The sequence below is a fragment of the Lepidochelys kempii genome, chromosome 10 (genome assembly GCF_965140285.1).
Source record: "Lepidochelys kempii isolate rLepKem1 chromosome 10, rLepKem1.hap1, whole genome shotgun sequence".
NCBI classification, from domain to species: domain Eukaryota; kingdom Metazoa; phylum Chordata; order Testudines; family Cheloniidae; genus Lepidochelys; species Lepidochelys kempii.
The window spans coordinates 73295287-73318242 of NC_136389.1; the positions used below are offsets into that span (position 1 = coordinate 73295287).

The 22956-nt window shown below is 48.8% G+C and overlaps 1 protein-coding gene across 12 annotated transcripts in view; it reads left to right on the plus strand.

The window, feature by feature from the left end:
* CHD2 (chromodomain helicase DNA binding protein 2) overlaps nucleotides 1-22632 on the plus strand; it is an 86313-nt gene extending 63681 nt beyond the window's left edge. For 9 of the 12 annotated variants that reach the window (XM_073304214.2, XM_073304218.2, XM_073304219.2 and 6 more), the window contains 11 exons: nucleotides 675-813; nucleotides 960-1110; nucleotides 7107-7229; nucleotides 8901-9029; nucleotides 9753-9893; nucleotides 11348-11482; nucleotides 14316-14494; nucleotides 15365-15464; nucleotides 16324-16540; nucleotides 17125-17374; nucleotides 18174-22632. In XM_073304214.2, the coding sequence (XP_073160315.1) occupies nucleotides 675-813; nucleotides 960-1110; nucleotides 7107-7229; nucleotides 8901-9029; nucleotides 9753-9893; nucleotides 11348-11482; nucleotides 14316-14494; nucleotides 15365-15464; nucleotides 16324-16540; nucleotides 17125-17374; nucleotides 18174-18507 (1898 nt within the window). In that variant the 3' untranslated portion in view covers nucleotides 18508-22632. Of the gene's footprint in view, nucleotides 1-674; nucleotides 814-959; nucleotides 1111-7106; nucleotides 7230-8900; nucleotides 9030-9752; nucleotides 9894-11347; nucleotides 11483-14315; nucleotides 14495-15364; nucleotides 15465-16323; nucleotides 16541-17124; nucleotides 17375-18173 lie in introns of those variants that run through there. The other 3 variants (XM_073304225.2, XM_073304226.2, XM_073304216.2) reach the window with 2 other exon arrangements.
* Nucleotides 22633-22956: the final 324 nt, after the last annotated feature.

Genomic DNA, 22956 nt, shown 5'->3' on the forward strand with positions numbered 1-22956 from the left:
TGCGCTGACTGAAGGGTGTCAGTTGGAACTGTTAGCGTCTGGTGGACATGGGATTTCTAAGGCATGGGCTACAACTACCAACTTGTTCCATGTTAGGTTGTGGAGCAGCCAGCAGACTGGATTGCTTCCTGGGCTGGAATCAAACCAATAACATGTCCCCTACACTATACCTGTACCTATCAGTCCTCTGAGCCAGCCAGTGCCCCACAGTATTGGGTAAATACCCTGCAAGTGCTTCCAAGACTTGAGGAACATCCAGCCCTGTGTGTTGCCTCTGCGTGCTCTAGCTTTCTAGGAGGCAGGGTGGTTTGGTGGCTGGCACAGGAGGCAGGGAATCTGGAGACGTGGGTGTTATTGCCAACTCTGCCATTAAGTCTCTGTGTGACCTTGCTGAACCGAGCTGGTAAAGTGGCTGAACTCCCATGTTGTTGATTTATTTGTAATTAAGAAAATGATGACTTGGAAAGGGGCTTGGAGTGTAACGAATCACTCACGACCGCTCTCTGAAAGCAGAGCCTGGTTTTCAGGATCTACCTGAGCATTAGCAGCCAGCCCTAGATGTAAACAGAGGATGATGGGAGGAATGTAAAACTCTTGAATGTATCTGAGCCTTTTCCAGCGTTTTTTATTCTGTCGAAGTGTTTTCAGCTGAAATGTTTGTTGCTGTTGAGCAGGGAAAGGGCCTGGGAAAAGGAGGGGTCCTACTCTCAAGATCTCTGGTGTCCAAGTCAATGTGAAATCCATCATCCAGCATGAAGAAGAGTTTGAAATGCTGCACAAATCCATTCCCAAGGACCCGGAGGAGAAGAGAAAGTGAGTTGGCATGACTGGGAGGAAAGTGCAAGGAGCTTGGGGTTTTGGGCTGGCAAAAGGAAAGCCTGGGTTTGTAGATTTGCTTTGACACCGCAGTGTTGGAAAGGAGCCCCTCATCACCTCTCTCGTGTTTGAAATACCTTCAGGTACTGCCTGACCTGCCGCGTCAAAGCTGCTCATTTTGATGTAGACTGGGGAGTGGAGGATGATTCTCGTTTATTGCTGGGAATTTATGAACATGGCTATGGAAACTGGGAGCTAATTAAAACGGACCCAGAACTGAAGTTAACTGATAAGGTAGGTCTTCATGTGTTGCTCGCTTTAGTTCTGGGGCTCAGGGAGAATGTTTGCTTCACCTCAAAAACGGATGTTTATATTGGTAAACACTTAAAACTATAATAATAAAAGGAAAACAATGACCATGACCTCCTAGAATGCTGCATTCCCAGTGTATTGATGCTGGTTATGTTAAGTTTCCCCCATGGTTAATGCTGAGCTCAGACAGTGTCACTACTGACAGACCCAGCAATATTTTTGTTTGCAAAAATCAGGTCGTGTCCTGGTATGAATGCGTGCCCTCAGGTGTGATGCTCAGAAAAGCATTTTAAAACTGAAATGAGCATCCCAGACTAAGGGTATGTCTACACTACGAAATTAGGTCGAATTTATAGAAGTCGTTTTTTTAGAAATCGGTTTGATATATTCGAGTGTGTCCCCCTCCCCCCCCCACAGAAAATGCTCTAAGTGCATTAACTCGGCGGAGTGCTTCCATAGTACCTAGGCAAACGTCGACTTCCGGAGTGTTGCACTGTGGGTAGCTATCCCACAGTTCCCGCAGTCTCCGCCCCCATTGGAATTCTGGGTTGAGATACCAATGCCTGATGGGGCTAAAACATTGTCGCGGGTGGTTCTGGGTACATATCGTCAGGCCCCCGTTCCCTCCCTCCCGCCGTGAAAGCAGCAGCAGACAATCGTTTCGTGCCTTTTTTCTAGAGTTACCTGTGCAGACGCCATACCACGGCAAGCATGGAGCCCGCTCAGGTAACCGTCGCCGTATGTCTCCTGGGTGCTGGCAGACGTGGTACTGCATTGCTACACAGCAGCAGCAACCCATTGCCTTGTGGCAGCAGACGGTACAATAGGACTGGTAGCCGTCATCGTCATGTCCGAGGTGCTCCTGGCTACGTCGGCTGGGAGCGCCTGGGCAGACATGGGTGCAGAGACTACATTAGAAGTGACTTGACCAGGTCATTCTCTTTAGTCCTGCAGTCAGTCCTATTGAACCATCTTATGGTGAGCAGGCAGGCGATACGGATTGCTAGCAGTCCTATTGTACCATTTTCTGCCAGGCAGGCAAGAGATGAGGATGGCTAGCAGTCCTACTTCACTGTCTTCTGCCGAGCAGCCATGAGATGTGGATAGCTTGCAGTCCTTCTGCACCGTCTGCTGCCAGCCAAAGATGTAAAAGATAGATGGAGTGGATCAAAACAAGAAATAGACCAGATTTGTTTTGTACTTATTTGCTTCCCCGTCTCCCCCGTCTAGGGGACTCATTCCTCTAGGTCACACTGCAGTCACTCACAGAGAAGGTGCAGCGAGGTAAATCTAGCCATGTATCAATCAGAGGCCAGACCAACCTGCTTGTTCCAATAAGAACAATTACTTAGGTGCACCATTTCTTATTGGAACCGTCCGTGAAGTCCTGCCTGAAATACTCCTTGATGTAAAGCCACCCCCTTTGTTGATTTTAATTCCCTGTAAGCCAACCCTTTAAGCCATGTCGTCCGTCGCCCCTCCCTCCGTCAGAGCAACGGCAGACAATCGTTCCGTGCCTTTTTTCTGTGCGGACGCCAAACCAAGGCAAACATGGAGGTCGCTCAGCTCACTTTGGCAATTAGGAGCACATTAAACACCACACGCATTATCCAGCAGTATATGCAGCACCAGAACCTGGCAGAGCGATACCGGGCGAGGAGGCGACGTCAGCGCGGTCACGTGAGTGATCAGGACATGGACACAGATTTCTCTGAAAGCATGAGCCCTGCCAATGCATGCATCATGATGCTAATGGGGCAGGTTCATGCTGTGGAACGCTGATTCTGGGCTCAGGAAACAAGCACAGACTGGTGGGACCGCATAGTGTTGCAGGTCTGGGACGATTCCCAGTGGCTGTGAAACTTTCGCATGCGTAAGGGCACTTTCATGGAACTTTGTGACTTGCTTTCCCCTGCCCTGAAGCGCATGAATACCAAGACGAGAGCAGCCCTCACAGTTGAGAAGCGAGTAGCGATAGCCCTGTGGAAGCTTGCAATGCCAGACAGCTACCGGTCAGTTGGGAATCAATTTGGAGTGGGCAAATCTACTGTGGGGGCTGCTGTGATGCAAGTAGCCCACACAATCAGAGATCTGCTGATATCAAGGGTAGTGACCCTGGGAAATGTGCAGGTCATAGTGGATGGCTTTGCTGCAATGGGATTCCCTAACTGTGGTGGGGCCATAGACGGAACCCATATCCCTATCTTGGCACCGGAGCACCAAGCCGGCGAGTACATAAACCGCAAGGGGTACTTTTCAGTAGTGCTGGAAGCTCTGGTGGATCACAAGGGACATTTCACCAACATCAACGTGGGATGGCCGGGAAAGGTACATGACGCTCGCATCTTCAGGAACTCTGGTCTGTTTCAAAAGCTGCAGGAAGGGACTTTATTCCCAGACCAGAAAATAACTGTTGGGGATGTTGAAATGCCTATAGTTATTCTTGGGGACCCAGTCTACCCCTTAATGCCATGGCTCATGAAGCCATACACAGGCAGCCTGGACAGTAGTCAGGAGCTGTTCAACTACAGGCTGAGCAAGTGCAGAATGGTGATAGAATGTGCATTTGGACGTTTAAAGGTGCGCTGGCGCAGTTTACTGACTCGCTTAGACCTCAGCGAAACCAATATTCCCACAGTTATTACTGCTTGCTGTGCGCTCCACAATATCTGTGAGAGTAAGGGGGAGACGTTTATGGCGGGGTGGGAGGTTGAGGCAAATCACCTGGCTGCTGGTTACGCACAGCCAGACACCAGGGCGGTTAGAAGAGCACAGGAGGGCGCGGTACGCGTCAGAGAAGCTTTGAAAACCAGTTTCATGACTGGCCAGGCTACGGTGTGAAAGTTCTGTTTTGTTTCTCCTTGATGAAACCCCCTGCCCCTTGGTTCACTCTACTTTCCTGTAAGCTAACTACCCTCCCCTCCGATCACCGCTTGCAGAGGCAATAAAGTCATTGTTGCTTCACATTCATGCATTCTTTATTCATTCGTCACACAAATTGGGGGATGACTACCAAGGTAGCCCAGGAGGGGTGGTGGAGGAGGGAAGGAAAATGCCACACAGCACTTTAAAAGTTTACACCTTTAAAATTTATTGAATGCCAGCCTTCTGTTTTTTGGGCAATCCTCTGTGGCGGAGTGGCTGGTTGGCCGGAGGCCCCCCCACCGCGTTCTTGGGCGTCTGGGTGTGGAGGCTATGCGACTTGGGGAGGAGGGGGTTGGTTACACAGGGGCTGTAGTGGCAGTCTGTGCTCCAGCTGCCTTTGCTGCAGCTCAGCCATACACTGGAGCATACTGGTTTGATCCTCCAGCAGCCTCAGCATTGAATCCTGCCTCCTCTCATCACGCTGCCGCCACATTTGAGCTTCAGCCCTGTCTTCAGTCCACCACCTCTCCTCCCGGTCATTTTGTGCTTTCCTGTACTCTGACATTAATTGCCTCCACGCATTCGTCTGTGCTCTGTCAGTGTGGGAGGACAGCATGAGCTCAGAGAACTTTTCATCACGAGTGCATTTTTTTTTTCTTTCTAATCTTCACTAGCCTCTGGGAAGGAGAAGATCCTGTGATCATTGAAACACATGCAGTTGGTGGAGAAAAAAAAAGGGACAGCGGTATTTAAAAAGACACATTTTATAAAACAGTGGCTACACTCTTTCAGGGTAAACCTTGCTGTTAACATTACATACATAGTACATGCGCTTTCGTTACAAGGTCGCATTTTGCCTCCCCCCACCATGTGGCTACCCCTTCAACCCTCCCCCCTCCCCGTGGCTAACAGCGAGGAACATTTCAGTTCAGGCACAGGCAAACAGCCCAGCAGGAATGGGCTCCTCTGAGTGTCCCCTGAAGAAAAGCACCCTATTTCAACCAGGTGACCATGAATGATATCTCACTCTCCTGAGGATAACACAGAGAGATAAAGAACGCATGTTGTTTGAACGCCAGCAAATATACACTGCAATGCTTTGTTGTACAATGGTTCCCGAGTACATGTTACTGGCCTGGAGTGGTAAAGTGTCCTACCATGAAGGACGCAATAAGGCTGCCGTCCCCAGAAACCTTTTGCAAAGGCTTTGGGAGTACATCCAGGAGAGCCCGAATGCCAGGGCAAATTAATCCTTTCACATGCTTGCTTTTAAACCATGTATAGTATTTTAAAAGGTACACTCATCGGAGGTCCCTTCTGCGCCTGCCGGGTCCAGGAGGCAGCCTTGGGTGGGTTCGGGGGGTACTGGCTCCAGGTCCAGGGTGAGAAACAGTTCCTGGCTGTGGGGAAAACCGGTTTCTCCGCTTGCTTGCTGTGAGCTATCTACAACCTCATCATCATCATCATCTTCGTCCCCAAAACCTGCTTCCGTGTTGCCTCCATTTCCATTGAAGGAGTCAAACAACACGGCTGGGGTAGTGGTGGCTGAACCCCCTAAAATGGCATGCAGCTCATCATAGAAGCGGCATGTTTGGGGCTCTGACCCGGAGCGGCCGTTCGCCTCTCTGGTTTTCTGGTAGGCTTGCCTCAGCTCCTTAAGTTTCATGCGGCACTGCTTCGGATCCCTGTTATGGCCTCTGTCCTTCATGCCTTGGGAGATTTTGACAAAGATTTTGGCATTTCAAAAATTGGAACGGAGTTCTGAAAGCACGGATTCCTCTCCCCATACAGCGATCAGATCCCGTACCTCCCGTTCAGTCCATGCTGGAGCTCTTTTGCGATTCTGGGACTCCATCGTGGTCACCTCTGCTGATGAGCTCTGTATGGTCACCTCTGCTGATGAGCTCTGCATGGTCACCTGCAGGTTGCCACGCTGGCCAAACAGGAAATGAGATTCAAAAGTTCGCGGTTCTCTTCCTTTCTACCTGGCCAGTACATCTGAGTTGAGAGTGCTGTCCAGAGCGGTCACAATGGAGCACTCTGGGATAGCTCCCGGAGGCCAATACCGTCAAATTGTGTCCACAGTACCCCAAATTCGACCCGGCAAGGCTGATTTAAGCACTAATCCACTTGTCGGGGTGGAGTAAGGAAATCGATTTTAAGAGCCCTTTAAGTCGAAATGAAGGGCTTCATCGTGTAGACGGGTGCAGGTTTACATCGATTTAATGCTGCTAAATTCGACCTAAAGTCCTAGTGTAGACCAGGGCACAGTCATAGGAATCTCTTCCTTGCAGCAGTGGTACGGAGGACCCCCTCTAATTCTCCCTCTGCTAACGCACTGGGCTGGTGATTCTCACCCCAAAAACAGCAGCTTCACCTTACTTCACAACACAAATGCCCCGGCTGAGTCATTGCTGTATGTTACAGTCAGACCACTTCGTTGTTTAAAGAAAACAGCGATAACGATCAAGCAGAGCTCCATTTTTATTTGTTTATAAAGGCACAAACCAGTGAAACCAACTTTACAGAAATAGCTTTTTTCTGAAGTTACTAATGATCCATTACTTTTACCAAATATGCTACTCAGTACTAGCCTACTGTGAAACGATACCCTAAATAAATTCGGCTTGTCAAAACAAGGGATCAGAGTGTCTGTTGCAACACAGGCTTCTTGATGTGTTTTGCAATGTGTTTGCTTGCTTGCTGGAGAAGTTCTTTCATAATCCAAGATAGCGGCAGTTGAAGTTCCTACCAGACTGTGCTCACACATGCCCTGTCACTTCAATACCAGCACGAGGGCGCCCTCCCTCTCCTCCCGCCGAATTGGTAGAGTTCTGCATGCTGACTTATGAAAGGGGGAGACTTGTGAGGGAGTTCTTTGGCCTAGTTCCTCGTACAGATTTAGGCATCTTACTCCCATTGGGAGTTAGCCCCCTAAATATCTTTGAGGTTCTGGGCCTTTGTCCCTGGGAGAGCAGGGTAAGGCAGTTCCCCTGAGAAGCTGAGATTTTCTCACTCCCTTGCTGGATGCTAGGGGAGGAGATTGTTACTCACGCTTGTCTGCTCACTTCAAGGCTTGATAGGTGCATGTGGGTGTTTTGTTTTTATCAAAGATCCTACCTGTTGAGACAGATAAGAAGCCTCAGGGAAAGCAGCTCCAGACCCGTGTCGATTATTTGCTGAAATTGCTGAAGAAAGATCTGGAGAAGAAGGAAACTGTGAAAGATGGGGAAGAGGTGAGTGAGGGGATGGCTGAGTGCCCTAGGGGGGGACATTGGACACTGCTTAGAAGGAAACTACCTCTTGTATTTCTAGCTCATGAAATATTTTGTTTGAATGGACTGTGGCTGTGTACTCTGATCCCTTCATCCGATTGAACCTGGAGCTGGTGGGGTTGGCTCTCAGATCCTAGGGCCAGGCTCACTTGGCAGGTCTGTCACTTAGAAAAAGGTATCTTTTTACCTGTAAGCTGAGTGTGCTTGATATGTGAGACACTGAGCATCATACATAGGATTCCATGATTCTCATTTTACCAACTCACTTGACAGAAGCAGAAGTGAACTCTAAAGCGATGTGCACAGATTTTATGAAAAACTATGGCTTACATAGGGTTGGATGCTGAATGCCCCAACTAGCAAGGAGCTGTGGAGATAGACAGAGAATGTACCCAGAATAAAGCTCTTTTTATCCCAGCCTTCTTCCTCCTGGATACTGCAATGTGGGTGTCACATTAAATACCCACTGGCAGCAGGCACCAGCTCTCCTTCATTTGCCCCGTCACCAGGCTGCTTGCTACCAGCAATTCACTCGTACTAATTCTCTGTGTGTTCAGAATAGTCCTTTGAGCCTTCAAACCTCAGATGGATTTCTTCTTGCTAGCCAAAATGGGACCCTCTGATGGAGGTTGTAATTCTAAATAGTGGCTCAGTGTCCTTTCCCGTGGCCCATTGAGTGGTCTAATGCTCCAAACGGACACCTAGTGCCTAGAGTAGCGGAGGGCAAACTACAGCCTGCGGGCCACATCTGGCCCATGGGATCGTCCTGCCTGGCTCTTGATTTCCCCGCCAGGGAGGCTAGCCCCCGGCCCCTCTCCCTTTGTCCCCCCTCCCACGGAGCTGTGTGCTCCTGCAGGGCAGGGCAGCACAGCGCAGCAGGGTGTCTGGCTCTGGCCGGGCGGTGCGGCTGCCAGACATGCCGCTCTGAGCGGCATGGTAAGGGGGCCGGGGGTCAGTCAGGGGGCAGGGAGCAGGGTGAGGTTAGATAGGTGTGGGAGTTCCGGGGGGGCCTGTCAGGGGGTGGGGGTGTGGATAGGGGACGGGGGGGGGAGAGTTGGAAAAGCGTGGGAGTCCTGGGGGGGCCTGTCAGCGGGCAAGGCTGTAGATAGGGGTCGAGGCAGTCAGGGGACAGAGAGCCGGGGGGTTGAATAGGGGGTGGGGCCCCTGGGGGGTGGTTAGGGGTCGGGGCACGCAGGGGATGGGGAACAGGGAGAGTTGGATAGGGGGTGTGGTTCTGGGGCCTGTCAAGGGATGGGGGTGTGGATAGGGGGTCAGGGCAGTCAGGGGACAGGGAGCAGCAGGGGTTGGATGGGGGTGGGGTCCCGGGGGGGTGATTGGGACGGGGGGTCCCGGGAGGGGGCGGTCAGGGGACAAGGAGTAGGGGGGGTTGGATGGGTCAGGGGTACGCAGCAGGGCAGTCAGGAGGTGGGAAGTGGGAGGGATCGGATGGGGGAGGGGCCAGGCTTTTTGGGGAGGCACAGCCTTCTCTACCCAGCCCTCCATACAGTTTTGTAACCCCAATGTGGACCTTGGGTCAAAAAGTTTGCCCACCCCAGGCCTAGAGGAAGAGAGATGGTGTTTCTGTTTCAGGAAGCTGTTTTCAAACCCTAACTGGTTTCTCTTCTTCCCCAGACCAAACTGAAGAAGAGGAAACCACGCGTGAAGAAAGAGAACAAAGCTCCCAAAGTCAAAGATGAGCATGGAAATGACCTGTCCTCTCCTCGGCACTCGGACAACCAGTCAGAAGAGGGTGAAGTCAAGGTGTGTTGACCCAGATGGAGGGGGCTTTTACAAAGCTGCTTGAACTGTGTTGGTGCTTCAGAAACGACACTTGAAAAGCACCTGTTGCAACTTCCCCAAACAACCCCTAGGGGAACTACAGAGCGTTAAACTGAAATGGGGGCCTGGCAGATCTGCCCTGGGAACAGGTTCTGTTGCTTGTGAACGTAGGAGGTGGTGAGGCCTTCTCCACCCACCTCATTAAGCCAGTGCTCGGAGCATTGTGGACGGGCTCCAAAGTGGGCCACTTTCAGCCTTTGTTGGCTTAGAGACTGTCCTCTTCAGAAAACCTGCCATTGGTGAAGCCAGAGTTTACCAAGATCATTTGGGTCCTGGAAAAACCCTCTCTTTGAGTCGCTCTGCACATAATTTAAAGGTTTCTTAGTGCTTCTGATCAGTATCTACCTTGAAGAGCTGAACCAATGGACTCGCTAAATTAAATTAGGGAGTGTGATATGTAGCTGCAGTTTGCTAGTCAGCTGCAGAATGATGCCGGTTTGATGGAATAACCTTAGAGGCAGGGTTTGTGGGGGTTGGGCGGATGGCTGCTCTGGACTTGCTTAGGTTAATTAGAGCTAGGAAAAGTTTGAATGAGCAGCAAGAATCAGGTGCTCTTGCAGGATATAGGTTTATAGAGTAAAATGTGTCTGAATTGAGGGGCTCTGACTTTGTGAACGGAATTTGAGCCTGTGACTACTTTCCTAGGAGGATGGCTTGGAAAAGAGCCCAGTGAAAAAGAAACAGAAGAAGAAAGAGAACAAAGAGAACAAGGAAAAACAGTCGACCACAAAGAAAGAAAAGGAAGGCGAAAAAGAGAAAAAGAAAACAAAGGATAAGAAGGAGAAGGTACCAGGCATATCTTACATGTAACCTTTAGAAACATGTTGGAGATCACATTCAGGATTTCAGATTTGAATCCTGCACATGCCAATACCTGTCAAGGAGAGCAGTTTGTCTGAGAGGGCAGTGAAGTCTCTCCAGGGAATATTCGCAGAGATGGACACACTATGAGATTGAACATTCCTAAAGACCCCTAGGATGCTAGGGCATCCTTTACTCGTGAGCATTGGGGAGGGCTCTTTGCCTCTTAGCCCAGAATTTTTTGGAGTGAGAGTTTACCCTGAATAGGAGGGAAAAGATACCTGCAGTGAGGAATAGAAAAGGTGACCTATTCTGTGGTTTGGGAACTAAGTATAGAGCGTGAAAGGGAGTGAGCTATTTTCAGACTGACTTGAAAAGACAGCTATCCCCAAACAGAAGAATATCCCGGAATGGCTGGCATTCAGAAAAGGAGAGAAAACAGTTTGGAGCTTATTGTTCAAAGGGTGTAAGGCTTTAATTAGTCTTGGTGTTGGCAGGCTGTGTCTGAATTGCTCAAGACTTCAAATCTATCCATAATAACCCGACCTATACAGGGGTCATGAAATAATATCTTGGCTGTTCCCATGGTGGCAGGGATTGATTCTGCCAGCACAGGCTTCAGGCTATGTGGGAAATGTAACTCAATTGCCCCTTGGACATTGGGTCACTGCTGCCATGGGCTGGATTCAGACTAGGGACAGGTGAAAGGCTCCATAATAGTGTCTTGGGGTACTTGAGGTATAGACCAAATGCTAGTGTATTATGACTCTGCGGTCTTAAGTCAAAGCTGAGACCTTATTTCAAATCTAGGGGAAGTCCCCTTCCCAGTGAAATGCGGCATGGCCTTCAGCTGCTAACAGGAATAAGAGAGAAATGATAGTTTCTGAGGCTGAAGCTCAGGATCAGTTGCTTTGAGACATAGGTTCGGTTGACAGCTCTTGCACCAATTTCCTGGACAAGTTTGGGCAGCTCAACCTTTTCACTAGCAGTCCGTGATTTGGGGTGACCAACTGAAGAGCTGTTGGACTTGATTTCCAGAGGCTCTGAGCATGTGCAGTTCCCACTGATGTACAGCGGAATTTCAGGCCCTTCTAAATATCAGGCCAAGGGGGGGGGTCTGCCATTCCCAGGGGATACGCACCCACTGTGTGACCCTAATTCTCCAGTGCAGTCCCTCACAGGCGGGTTTAGCCTCTCCCTGTGTACGGAGCCCAAATCACTGATGCCACTTCTGAAAACGTTGGCCCAGGTGTGTCTGTGCTCCAGTTTCCTCTCATAGGTGTGATTCATGACTCTAAAGCACTTGGAAAGCTTTGGGAGGAAGGTGCTGCAGAGGGGCATGCAATTTTGGTAGTTGTCACCGAGGATTTTACAGTGGGCCATTCAGAATCCCCAGGTCCGGCTCACTGTCAAAGTGCTGTCATTTTGTTCTTTTCAAGGCCAAAGGTAGTGAGACCAAGTCTGGAAGCAAAGGGAAGCGATCTCAAGGTCCTGTCCACATTACTGCAGGGAGTGAGCCCATCCCCATTGGAGAAGATGAGGATGATGACCTGGACCAGGAAACGTTCAGCATAGTGAGTATCTTTTTCTGGAGACAAGGGCACAACTGTGGGTGCGCTGGGGTTTCCTGGCACACTAACACCACTGTAAGTTATGAATATCTGCGGCTTCGTTTGCCTAAGTGCCCAGGTTTGAGCAGCACTAACTACCCTAACCTGGACCCCACTGCTAAGCAAGCAGCCCTTGGGGATTCTATAGACACAGTACACTCCACTCCTGGAAGGAAAGGTGCACTTCACATTGCTTAACAGTGATCCCCTGCAGCTAATTTGGGAGCACTGTGGACAAGTGGCAAAAGGAGTCCCAGCCAGGACTTCTCCTGGGCTGAAAGGATGGTGGCTGTGACATGGGACTTCAAATGGGAGAAACCTCAAGGCCTCCTTAGGGAGCCATCCTCCCAGAAAACAAGCACAGTATTAAAAACAGGTTTGGAATATCTCCTCTCTAGAGTCTGTGCCACTTAGTTGCACTGGTAATGCATGCTCTCATTGGTAATGCATGCTCTCATTTCATCTCTCTGTTGGGAACACGACAGAAGGGGGCATAGCAGAGGCAGTACAGCACCCTGATCCACTGTAGCACCCTTTTTTCAAACCAAAGCTTTCTGTTCCCACAGCTGGGTTGACCGCCATAGGCCAAATGTTGTGACCCTGTAGCCGTGAGTGGCACTCTCTTTTCCTCAGCAGCCAAGGGATTAACAGGTTATTCCTGGGCTGGAAGAATACTGAGGCCATCCTCGAGTAACTTTGTATGTCCTGTAGATCCACAGTTGCTCGTTGAGTTGTAGTAGTAGGTTCCAGTGTAAGTGCTTTCCAAGCTGTGTAACTGAAAACTCAGCAATGTGCCGCCGCTGCAGACTGGTGAGCATGGCTGCAAACACAAGACTTAATATAGTCTCTTATGCTGGACTCTCACCTGCCTGGCTTGTGTATTTAAAAAGGGTGCTATCAACTTGAAATCCAGTCAGTTTTTTAAAACAAATTAGTTTCAGATACTGTTTTTACTCTTCAGGCCCCTTGCTCATTTTTTTGGTTTTTTTCCAGTCCCTTTTTATTTAAAAAATAAAAACAAACCGTTTCTTGGTTGTTCTCTGAAAGACTCACACATACAATGGGAAAGTGACTAACTTACTGAATAAAAAGTACTCCTGAAGGAATTCTGCACCAAAAAAATTAAAAATTCTGCACACAATATTTTAAAATTCTGGAAATTTTATTTGTCAAATAAATGTGGAGGCTCCAGCATGGCATTGGGGAGCACAGGCTACTCGCTGCCCAGATGTGGGAGATCACTGTGCAGCTCCCTCACAGCACTTGGACTCAGCGGTGAGGCTGCACCCAACCCTGACATAGCACAAGGACCAGGCCTGCCCTAGAAATACCCCAGGGCCCTGCCCCTCCATGCCACGTGCACCAGGTGTGGGCAGGCAAGCTCAGCAAGACAGGATCCAAGTCTGGAGGAGCTTAATGTAGGGGGGAGCCAGGTGTGGGTTGAGAGGGTTGTGTGTGGGACAGTCTGGGTGCGGGCGGGGATCTGGATGCATAAGGGTTTGTTGGGGGGTTCTGGGTGCAGTGGTAATGGGACTCTGGAGGGGGTCCAGGTGAAGATGGTTGGGGCTCAGCGGGGGGGTCTGGGTGTGAGGGGATAGAACTCAGCAGGGGATCTGGGTGTGGGGGGCTCAGTGAGGGGTTCAGATGCTGGGGGAGTGGAGCTCAGTGGGGTGGGGATTCTGGTGCAGTTGTTGGGGCTTGGTGGGGTGGGGATCTGGGTGGGGATGGCTCGTCGCGGTGGGGCTCATCGGGGTTCTGAGTGCGTGGTGGGAGGATGAGGCTTGGGAGGGTCTGGGTATGAGGGAGTCTGAATGCACAGGGGTTGGGCAGATGGAGAAGCAGCAGTTCCCTGTACAGTGATCCCTCCCCCTGTAGCTGAGGAGCGATGGGTGCAGGAAGCGTAGGTGGGGCGGGGTAGAGTTTGTAGAGCTTCCTGCAGCTGGGAGAGAAATCTGGGGGTGGGTTTGACCCAGCCCTGGATGCCATGCAGGGGAATAGGAAGTCCTGTCCTGTCCTGCCCAGCCAGGACTAACAGCTGAGCCTGGCGCAGGGTAGGAGCCACCAGCCAGGTCTTTCCTAGTCCCATCCCCTGCCCCACAGTGATTTACCTCTCTGCCAGCTGCCCTAGGCACTCGAAACATACTGTTGGGGAGGGTTGTATGACCGCTCTTGTGGCTTCCCTTTGCTTCCCCGTCAGAAAGTCATTTTTCTGTGGGGAAACAAAGAAATCTGCAGAGAACATAAATTCTGCACATGCGCAGTGGCATAGATTTTCTCCAGGAGTGAAAAATGATTGGGGGAAACTGACTATAGGCAAAGTGCTGTTACATGCACAAACTAGAGGAAAAATGATGGTTTCCTCTCTTTCAGTTTTGTTAACAGCAGTAGTTAAAAAACCTTTTTATCTGTCAGTGTGATTTTTGGGAGTGATCTTGAACCTATGTATTTTATCTTTAGTGCATAAATAGTAACATGTCCCTTGATTATGCATCTAGTCCTCAGGATATCAGACTGAGTGCATGCTCAATACTTGCAGAACACATTGTGTGCTTCCAGAAGGAGGAGAGGGGTGGGTGGATGATGTTGAGGACAAGCTCTCATTGCTTTATGCTGCATGTCTTTCGAAGTCTGCTGTTTGCATGGGGGACATCTCCTTATTTTAAAACTAAATGAAGAATGACTAACAGCTAGTATTAGTGAATTTTCCCCGCCAGCGATTGGTTGAGAGAAGGTCAACAGAGAGGGTAGAACCCATGCATGAAATTAAAGAATTTTTGCTCTGTGTTGCTCACCCAAGTGCAAAGAAAGGATGAGGCCAGTGAAAAAGGCACTGAAGCAACTGGATAAGCCAGATAAGGGACTGACAGTGCAAGAACAGCTGGAGCATACTCGCAACTGCCTCCTGAAAATTGGCGATCGCATCTCAGAGTGCCTTAAAGCCTACTCTGACCAGGAGCACATCAAACTGTGGAGAAGGTAACAGACCATTTAGTTTTTCTTTGGCTAGTTTGTGAATATTTAAGTGAATTCAGTGCTCATGGAGAGTGCTGGATTTTACAGCTCAGGACGCAAATTCCAATGTTCCCCTTCCAGTGTTTCACCCAGCCTGTTTCAAAGACCCTCTTGAAAGCTGACTGTGGGGGACGGTATGTGTGTCAGGAACCACGGCCCATTCTGTCCTGGGCCTCTCGGAGACTAGGGCTTCATCCACATTAAAAAGTGTCACCAGTTTAAAATAAATCAATTTAAAAATGGGTTTGGCATTTCAGTTGGAGAGGTGCTGATATCAGTGTAGCTTAAATCACATTCCTTACAGAAAAGAAAAAGCATTTGTGATGAAATGGGTATTGGATTTTAGGTCTTTGCCTGGTAACTGTCAGAGATTGAGTTAGAGTCCAGCAGCAGGATGCTTTCTTTTTGAAAATATTTTCGTTCTTACCATCTTAACAGCGTTCCTTGCAAGATGGAAGGGATTCTTTCTCCACTCCCCATGTGGGTGTTTTTATAATTCCCATTGCTTGTTATATGGCCTTGTGCTCTGAGTGGAGGATAGGCCCAAGATTATTGATATAAAGGCTGGAAGAGTGTTTTACAAGGAGAGATGTTTTTGCAGCTAAGGCACTGGACTGGGATTCTGGCGTCCTGGGTTCATTTCTCAGCTTTTCCACAGACTCCCTGTGTAATCCTGGGCAAATCATTTCATCTCTCTGTACCCCCATGCCATCTGCCAGATGAAGGGAATAATTGGTAATCCTTAGCTCGGTGTTCTTTTGCAGATTGTACAAATGAGGCAGACAAGTTAAACTGCTGTTTAGTAACTAATAGAAAAACTTACTGTCCTTTCAGGAACCTCTGGATATTTGTGTCCAAGTTCACAGAATTTGATGCCAGAAAATTGCACAAACTCTACAAAATGGCTCACAAAAAAAGATCCCAGGAAGAGGAGGTAAGATCTGAAATGTGCTCCCCTGGTGAGGAAGAGTCTGTATAGAACAGGGAGTTTTCGCATCTCTTGCCTGGCCTTAGCCACTATTTGTGATGCTGTTGCAGTAACATAACCACACAGTCCTACTGGTACCGTGGCTTATGGTGACTGATACACTATAAATCTTTGGGTCAAAATTCAAGGGCTGTTGTCTCCTGAGAATTGTGTTTGTGAAGCTGCACCATGGGCTCGGCAATGGATGCATTTATACTCTTTCAGATTGGTTTGCTTTTTTAAATGTTCGTGCTTTCTAGCTCTTGTAGGACAGTGCAGGGTTATTAGGCCCCTGATTGGCTTTCTCTGTAACTCTTTGCTTTGTTTACCTCCACCTTCACTCCTTATTTCTCTGTTTTATAAACTACACAGTGCTAGCCATTTGATACTCTTTTTACATGCGAAAGCTCCTCTCTCCTTTCGTCCAGTCATTATTGTTGCCTCCTGCTGGACTGTTCCTGTTGGTGTGGCACATTGGGTTGTCTCCAACTCAAGAGTAGAAATCGGGGCTGATGCAGTCTGTCAAGATTAAGATGTGTTGGCACAGATGTGTGTGTGGTGGAAACTTGCACATCTCCTTCCTTACACTGGGTCTGGCTCAAACGCTAGTGATTCCTTACTCTTTCTTGAGCACAGAAGTAATTCACAGCACAATCCCAGTGAAGATGTAGGTCTCCAGTTGGCCGGGAATCCCCCTGCTCTAAATGAATCCAGAGTGCAATAGACAGGGTTTCACAACCTGCCAGAGGCATCCCGGGGAACTGAATGGGGGAAGCATCGTATCTTTTTCATTCCATTGTATTGGAAGAGTCTCCCTTGTTCTCAGCAGGAGCAGAAGAAGAAGGAGGACATGGCTGGCAGCAAAAGGCTATTCCGCCCAGAGCCTTCTGGCTCCAGCCGGGATTCCCTCATGTCTCAGTCTCACCTGCCTCCCAACCCTCATTCTCAGAAACTCCACCTGCCCCCCTCGCACCCTCAGCAGATGCACGGGCACCAGCGGGACAACTACAGTCACCCTAACAAGAGACACTTCAGTAACGCAGGTGGGTCCTTCATGAGAGAGTCAGGATGAGGCTCGCAGGTCCCCTGTCCGTCCCAAGCCAAGGCCTGATTGTTCCTTGCAGTACATCCTCCAGGGCTTTTGTCCAGTCAAGTTTTAAGTTCTGGGGCTCCCGGGGGAGAGGGTGAGAGAGAGAGAACAGACCACATGCAACAGATAGGAGTCATGTTACTTAAAGCATGACTGCAAGGTGCTCAGATGCTATAGGGATGTAGAATAGAATTAGGGTATTTCCCCCTGATATTCAAGATGAATTTTACTTTTGTTAATTTCTTCCTTTTACCTTAAGCCCTTTAAAAGATTCCTCTTTAAATCGGTATTTACTGCCATCAATGACTGGTTGTATTATAAACATGCTGTGTCTAAGCCTCAGAAGGGACTTTATAGAACCCACAAAGCTGCCATCTGGAAGCTTGAATAAGACAAACAAAAACCATTGCCCGGAATTACCACCTGCTACTGACTGCAAGCTTGCCACCTGTGTCATGGTCTGTTCTGACCTGCAACTGGAGGGTAGGGTAGGTGATGGTGAGACCGACTCTCAGGCCTGTGTTTTTCTTACTGCAGATCGAGGAGACTGGCAGAGAGATCGGAAATTTAACTATGGTGGCAACAGCAACCAGGTCTGGGGTGGAGAACGGCATCACCAGTACGAGCAGCACTGGTACAAGGATCACCACTACGGGGATCGTCGGTCTCGTGGCGACCCCCACCGAAGCTCCGGGAACTACCGACCAAATAACCTCTCCCGCAAGAGGCCGTATGAGCAGTACAACAGTGACCGAGACCACAGGGGACACAGAGATTATTACGACAGGTAACTGTTAATGTGGATTATCACAAAGTGGAGTTTGCAACCATTCACCCAGCCACTGTGCATACATTTCCTGCTTGCCACAAGGGGGAGCCAGGGAGCTCAGTGGAATGGGGTGGGTGTGCTGTTGGCACTTGCATTCTGGATTCAAATCCAACGCAGACTTAGTCACCTAATTGGGTTCTTGTTTCTTCTCTGCCTCGCTGAAGTTGGCATCATTACGTGGGTTCTCATTTCTGCCTTGCCATCCAGTTAGCTTAGACATGAACTCTAGTCTCTTTTTTTCCACCAGAAGGCTTTAGACTCCAAGCATGACAGTCCGGTGTTGGGTCTCGGCTTGTATGTGTTTCCAATCAGGAGTTGCCAACCCATGTGTGTTACAAGCTCACTGGGAGGGTATTTAGGTGACTTTACTTTTCTTCCTTCCCTCCCCTTATTTTCGATCACCCCTGTTCTATCCAATTCTGGCTTTACCCTGTAAATCCCTTTTCCCCGACCATGCTGCTAGTTCTCTTCTCTCCTACATGCAGACGCACCCAGGTAGCATTCTCCCAAGAATGCTTTTAAAGGCTTCAAGTCTCTCTACTACTTAGATTCCTGGCTTTCTCAGGCAAAGGACACCTAGTCTTGTTTGTTTGCAGAGTGCTATCCACACCTACAGGGCTGAGTAAATAATCACCAGCAGCATTATTCAGGGGTGGAATTTGGAACATTCCTTGGACATTTCAGGATGGGATATGGGGGACTGCATAAGTATGCTCTTGAGATGATTTTATTTTGTGTGTTCATTTTTTACATCTAGACACCATCACGATTCCAAGCGGCGAAGATCTGAGGAGTTCAGGCCCCAGAACTACCACCAGCAGGAATTCAGAAGAATGTCTGATCACAGGCCACCCATGGGATACCACGGCCAGGGACCTTCGGACCATTACCGGTCCTTCCATACAGACAAATCGGGGGATTACAAACAGCCGCTTCCTCCTCCTCACTCCCAAGTCTCGGACCCTCGCTCACCCCCGTCTCAAAAATCCCCTCATGAGTCCAAGTCACCCCTGGATCACAGGTCGCCCCTGGACAGGTCATTAGAACAGAAAAACAATCCAGATTATAACTGGAATGTTCGAAAAACATAAAGCGACTGGGAGAGGAGGGAGAGAGCGCATCCGAAATACTTGGTCTGATGCAACAGCGGCTGCTTTTCCAAACCGCTAACCGGAGACTCTGAACATGCTGCTATTGTTTTGCTGGGTGAAGGAGGATTTGGGGGAGTGGGCAGGGGCTCTCCCCAGCTGTTAGTTCTGGTCTGGATTCCTTTTTCGTATGCCCCTTATCCAGTCTGGCATTGGAACTGGATCCATTGCCCGCAGGGGGGAACAGGTGTCATTCTTTGCTTTAGTTTTGTTTTTCGTTGAAGGCTGCATCCGACAGACTCTTGTGAATGTTTCACAGCTGCGGAGCTTTCCCCAGAACCAAGAACGTGGATTGATGCTGCTTAAGACTTTGTAGACAGCTTTGTATGCCCAGTCTGACGTGACGTTACGTGACACATGCTGCTGTGGGGTGGGCATAACCCAGTCAGGCTGGGGTTTATGTGTAACCAGTGTGTGGGTGGGATGCATTTGGAGATGGACAGGAGGGCTCTCTTAGAGTAAATAACTGACCCTGCTCTTATGGTCCTCTGAGAGGAAGGGGGAACTTGGGGCCCCTCCAGAGTGACTCAAAAAGGTAGGAGGAATCCATCGCTTCCCTGCCCATGTGGCCATTTCTCATGTCTTGATCCATTTCAAGAGACTAGTTCTGCTTTGTGCACTATCATGCTCCCTCTGCAGCACAGATAGGGACATAGGAAACATTCACCTCGGTAATCTTAAAACAGGTGGAGTTCCTCAATATTCAGAGTCCCTGAGCAGAGCCTTAATTCCCCCTTCAAACCAGTGAGACGGGAAATGGCAGTTACAGTATTTCCCAGTGGAAGGGGCTCAGGAAGCCGTAACACAAACCCTCTTGTCCCATTTCTCTGTCGCTGCTGCTAATAAGGATGTTCCTTATGTAGTCATATTGGCTGGAAGCTGAATGGTTTGTGGTGGAGGAATGGCTCTGGGAGTCAGGGATCCTGGCTTCTATACTCCCCTGCTGCTGACCTGCTCTGACCCTGGGGCAAATCACTTCTCTGCACTTCAGTTTGCCCAACTGGAGAATGGTGATCCCAGTCTTTACTCCTCCTTGTAGTACATTTTGGGTAAGAAGCTATATGCTGGGCTTGGCGAGGGCACCATGCAGAGCTAAATGTGAATGCAGTTGGCTGTCTGGGGTTTTCCATGCAGAGCTCTCTCTTCGCACAAAGCAGTGAGCTGGCCACCTACCTGCCAAAGTTCCAGTGATCTGTGCTAACTCTATGAGGCGGGGAAAGTAGCTGCATTGAATGAACTTGTGTATCTTTAAATTGGGAACTTGCATAAGCGCTCGGCACTTACATTTCTGGTGAGCAATAGACCAAGGAGAACCCTAAACTCTCAGTGTTTAAAATCCTCGTAGCAGCCCCTCCCCCCCAGTCAGTAGATATCTAATAAGCCCAAGAAGGGTAAGGGGAGTGGAATGGTTTGCAGCCAAATGAATAGGCTTCACTGCAAGCATTCATCGAAGTGTTAGGATCACGGTGCAGCGTGAAGGGGTGATGTCCCGCACAGAGGGATTTACCAGAACGCTTCCAGTAAGTCAGGAGTAGCCAAAGCACTCGCCACATGTAGAGCAGGAGGAGTTCCTAATTTCAGCTCCATCATCTTTACTATGGCGTCAAGGCGCATGGAGACTGCAGGTCCCTAGTGCCAGGCTCTACCTTGAGATGAGCAACCAGGCCATTCAGATTAAATTGGCACATTTCGGGTCGGGACCTGTAGTCTATGCGAACTGCAGCTGCGTACTGAAAACAAGGCCAGTGGCAAACTGCTCAATTTAATGCAAAGGCTGCAGAGCTCGGGTTCCTGAAAAGGTGGCAGGGTTACCCTCATTTGGGCAAAATGAGAACACACTTCCCTTTAAAGGCCTGAGATGAGCTGGATTTTTAATTTCCTGCCTGTGTTTTACTGGTAAATTATCTTGAATGTGCAGAGCCCAGAGTAAGGACCAGAATGGCCTTTGGGAAGAATTTCCCTGTGGCGCTTGTAGGGGTGAACAGCCATATACATCCAAACCAGCTGAGGCGCCTGCCCAAGCGAGGGAGCTGACTTCCTTCCTGCTGTGTCTTCCTGGATGAATGTAGGTCACAATTATTGTTGGAGACCCCGGGGCGGGTGCTTATGACAAAGGCCCTGCCTGGTTGGAGGTGAGGCCGTTAAGGCAGGTCTCGGTTGAGGCAAAGGTGTTAACTCTTCCGTTGGCAGTTCGGAAGGTACACGCAAATCAACACTAATAATGCCCAAGCTTCCTGTCTGCTTGGTGCTGACGGGATGAAGTCCCTGAAATCTGTTACGATCATTGTATGCTTGATCCATTCTGAGCCGATTGGTTTAATGAGGGTATCTCTGTCCCAGGAGATCATTCAAAAGCAACCATGGTTTGCTGCAAATGGGAACAGTGTGATTCTGGGTCACAGTGACATGTGCATAACCCGTGTACAAAAGTTTGTATACCCAGCGGGGTGGCTGTATCCAACTCTTCCACCCCATTAATTTAACCCCTTCAGTGCCAAGGGACATGCAGAGCATGACCTTTATAAGAAGTCTGGCCGTGTAGCCCACTGGGGTTGTATGTCTTGTCAGTGGCACCCAGAGGCATCTCAGAACTAAGCCTAAGGAGGATTTAGGAGGGTACCGAAATGTGGCTGTTTGGTGGCAGGGGAAATGCTGTGCTTCCCATTCTTTGAGCTTTCCACAAAACTAAACAGAAGCAAAGTGGCTTTGCTTGCTACAAGGGAACCAGGACTGGCAACCTCATGTTGCACTGATGCCTCTTCCAGGGCACTGCAAGAATTTCTCTGCAATAGAAGGAAGGGAGTGGGGACTAGCCCCCATGTCTTTCCCCCTTTCGTAGTGGAGGGCAGAGATAGCGTCTCTCCCAGCATGTTTTCAGTAAGCTGCGATGGCAGGTGGACACTATCATGTTCACAGTGGGTCCTTTCTTTTCAAATAGAGGTGTTGGCTTATAATGTGAATACTAAATTCACCTCCTTGCCAGGAGGAGCAAAGAGCGATTTACGTTGTTTTTCATTCACATTCATGAAATCCTAACAAAATGTTACGTGCCATAAAGTTGTAGCAAAAGGCAGTACTGGCCAGACCAGTGTTATGGTTGGTGCAAAACAACCATAAGCCCAACGACGGGTTTGCTGCATCCGAATCAAGGGGCTTGGCCTCCAGGGGTTCCAATCAGTATGAAAAGTATTTTGGTTTTTCTTAAAACAGAAGGAAACAAAAAATGCAAATGTGAAAGCTTTGTCCACATCCTTTTGAGTTGCACTTGGAAGTCATGTAGGCCTCATGCTAAAGGAAGGATTATTTTGAGTTCTGTCATGGTGGGTGGATCTTAACTGGCTTTGGTTTTACAGAAGCTGGAGAAATCAAATCTGAGAGAAATAATCCCTTCCCACAGGCGCGCTCCCTGTGTCCCAAATAAGGGACCACAAAATCAACCATTGGAAATAGGCAGTTGAATGACAATGGGGTGGGAAGGGGACAGCCCCACAGCCATAAATTTCAGTGTGGTGTTCATGTCAATGTGTGGTGCAGCTGCTCCCACTAAGCCAGCCAGTGAATTGCTCTCGTCTCAAAGGAAAAGTTGCAACATCTTGGTTTGGTTTTGGTTTTTCAGCTGTTCAGAGTGACATCACAAACCCCATTGGAAGCCATGTAAAAATTGCATCACTTATGAATTTGCACCAGAACACAAGTCCCACAGACCAAAAATCTGCTCTCCACAGGTGGTGTTGGGGCAGTGCCCAGCTTAAGTGGGTACTTTACAGCTCTTTGAGATCTTTACATGAACTTTAAGTGATCCAAAAAAAAAAGTACTAGTCTACTTTCATCCATTTCCCCTGCACCTTCCCCTGAGCAAAGGGGGAGAAGGACTCTTACTGTAAAATTGTGGACTTTTAAACCTGTTGACTAAAACAGTAATTAATATTAATTTATATTTGTGAAAAAATGCCACTGTCCTAGTGATTTCTGATGTAAATATGTTGTTTATATAGTATGTATTAAATTTTCCTACACTGTAAAACTGCTGTACTTTTGATTCTTGTATATTAAAAAGTGTTACTGAGATTTTCAGAACCTCGCCGGCTTGTTGTATCTGGTGTGTGCAGTACAATTGCTTGCTAAAATACGGCATGTTTCTAAGCTCCTGTGGGCTTTCATTTCAGTGGGGTTTGAGCACTGTCCTCTTCTAGGCCATGTCTTAAGAAAAACATGGATTTTTTAAACGTTTTAAAACCTTATTGTCGCTTCTCTGGATTGTACACTGCCCTTATCACCACGGTATCTGAGGGCTAGATCCTCAAAGGTATTTAGGTGCCTAACTCCCATTGATTTCAAGGGGAATTAGGAGTCTAAATGCCTATGGGGCTCTGGGGTGGTGTAGTGCATGCC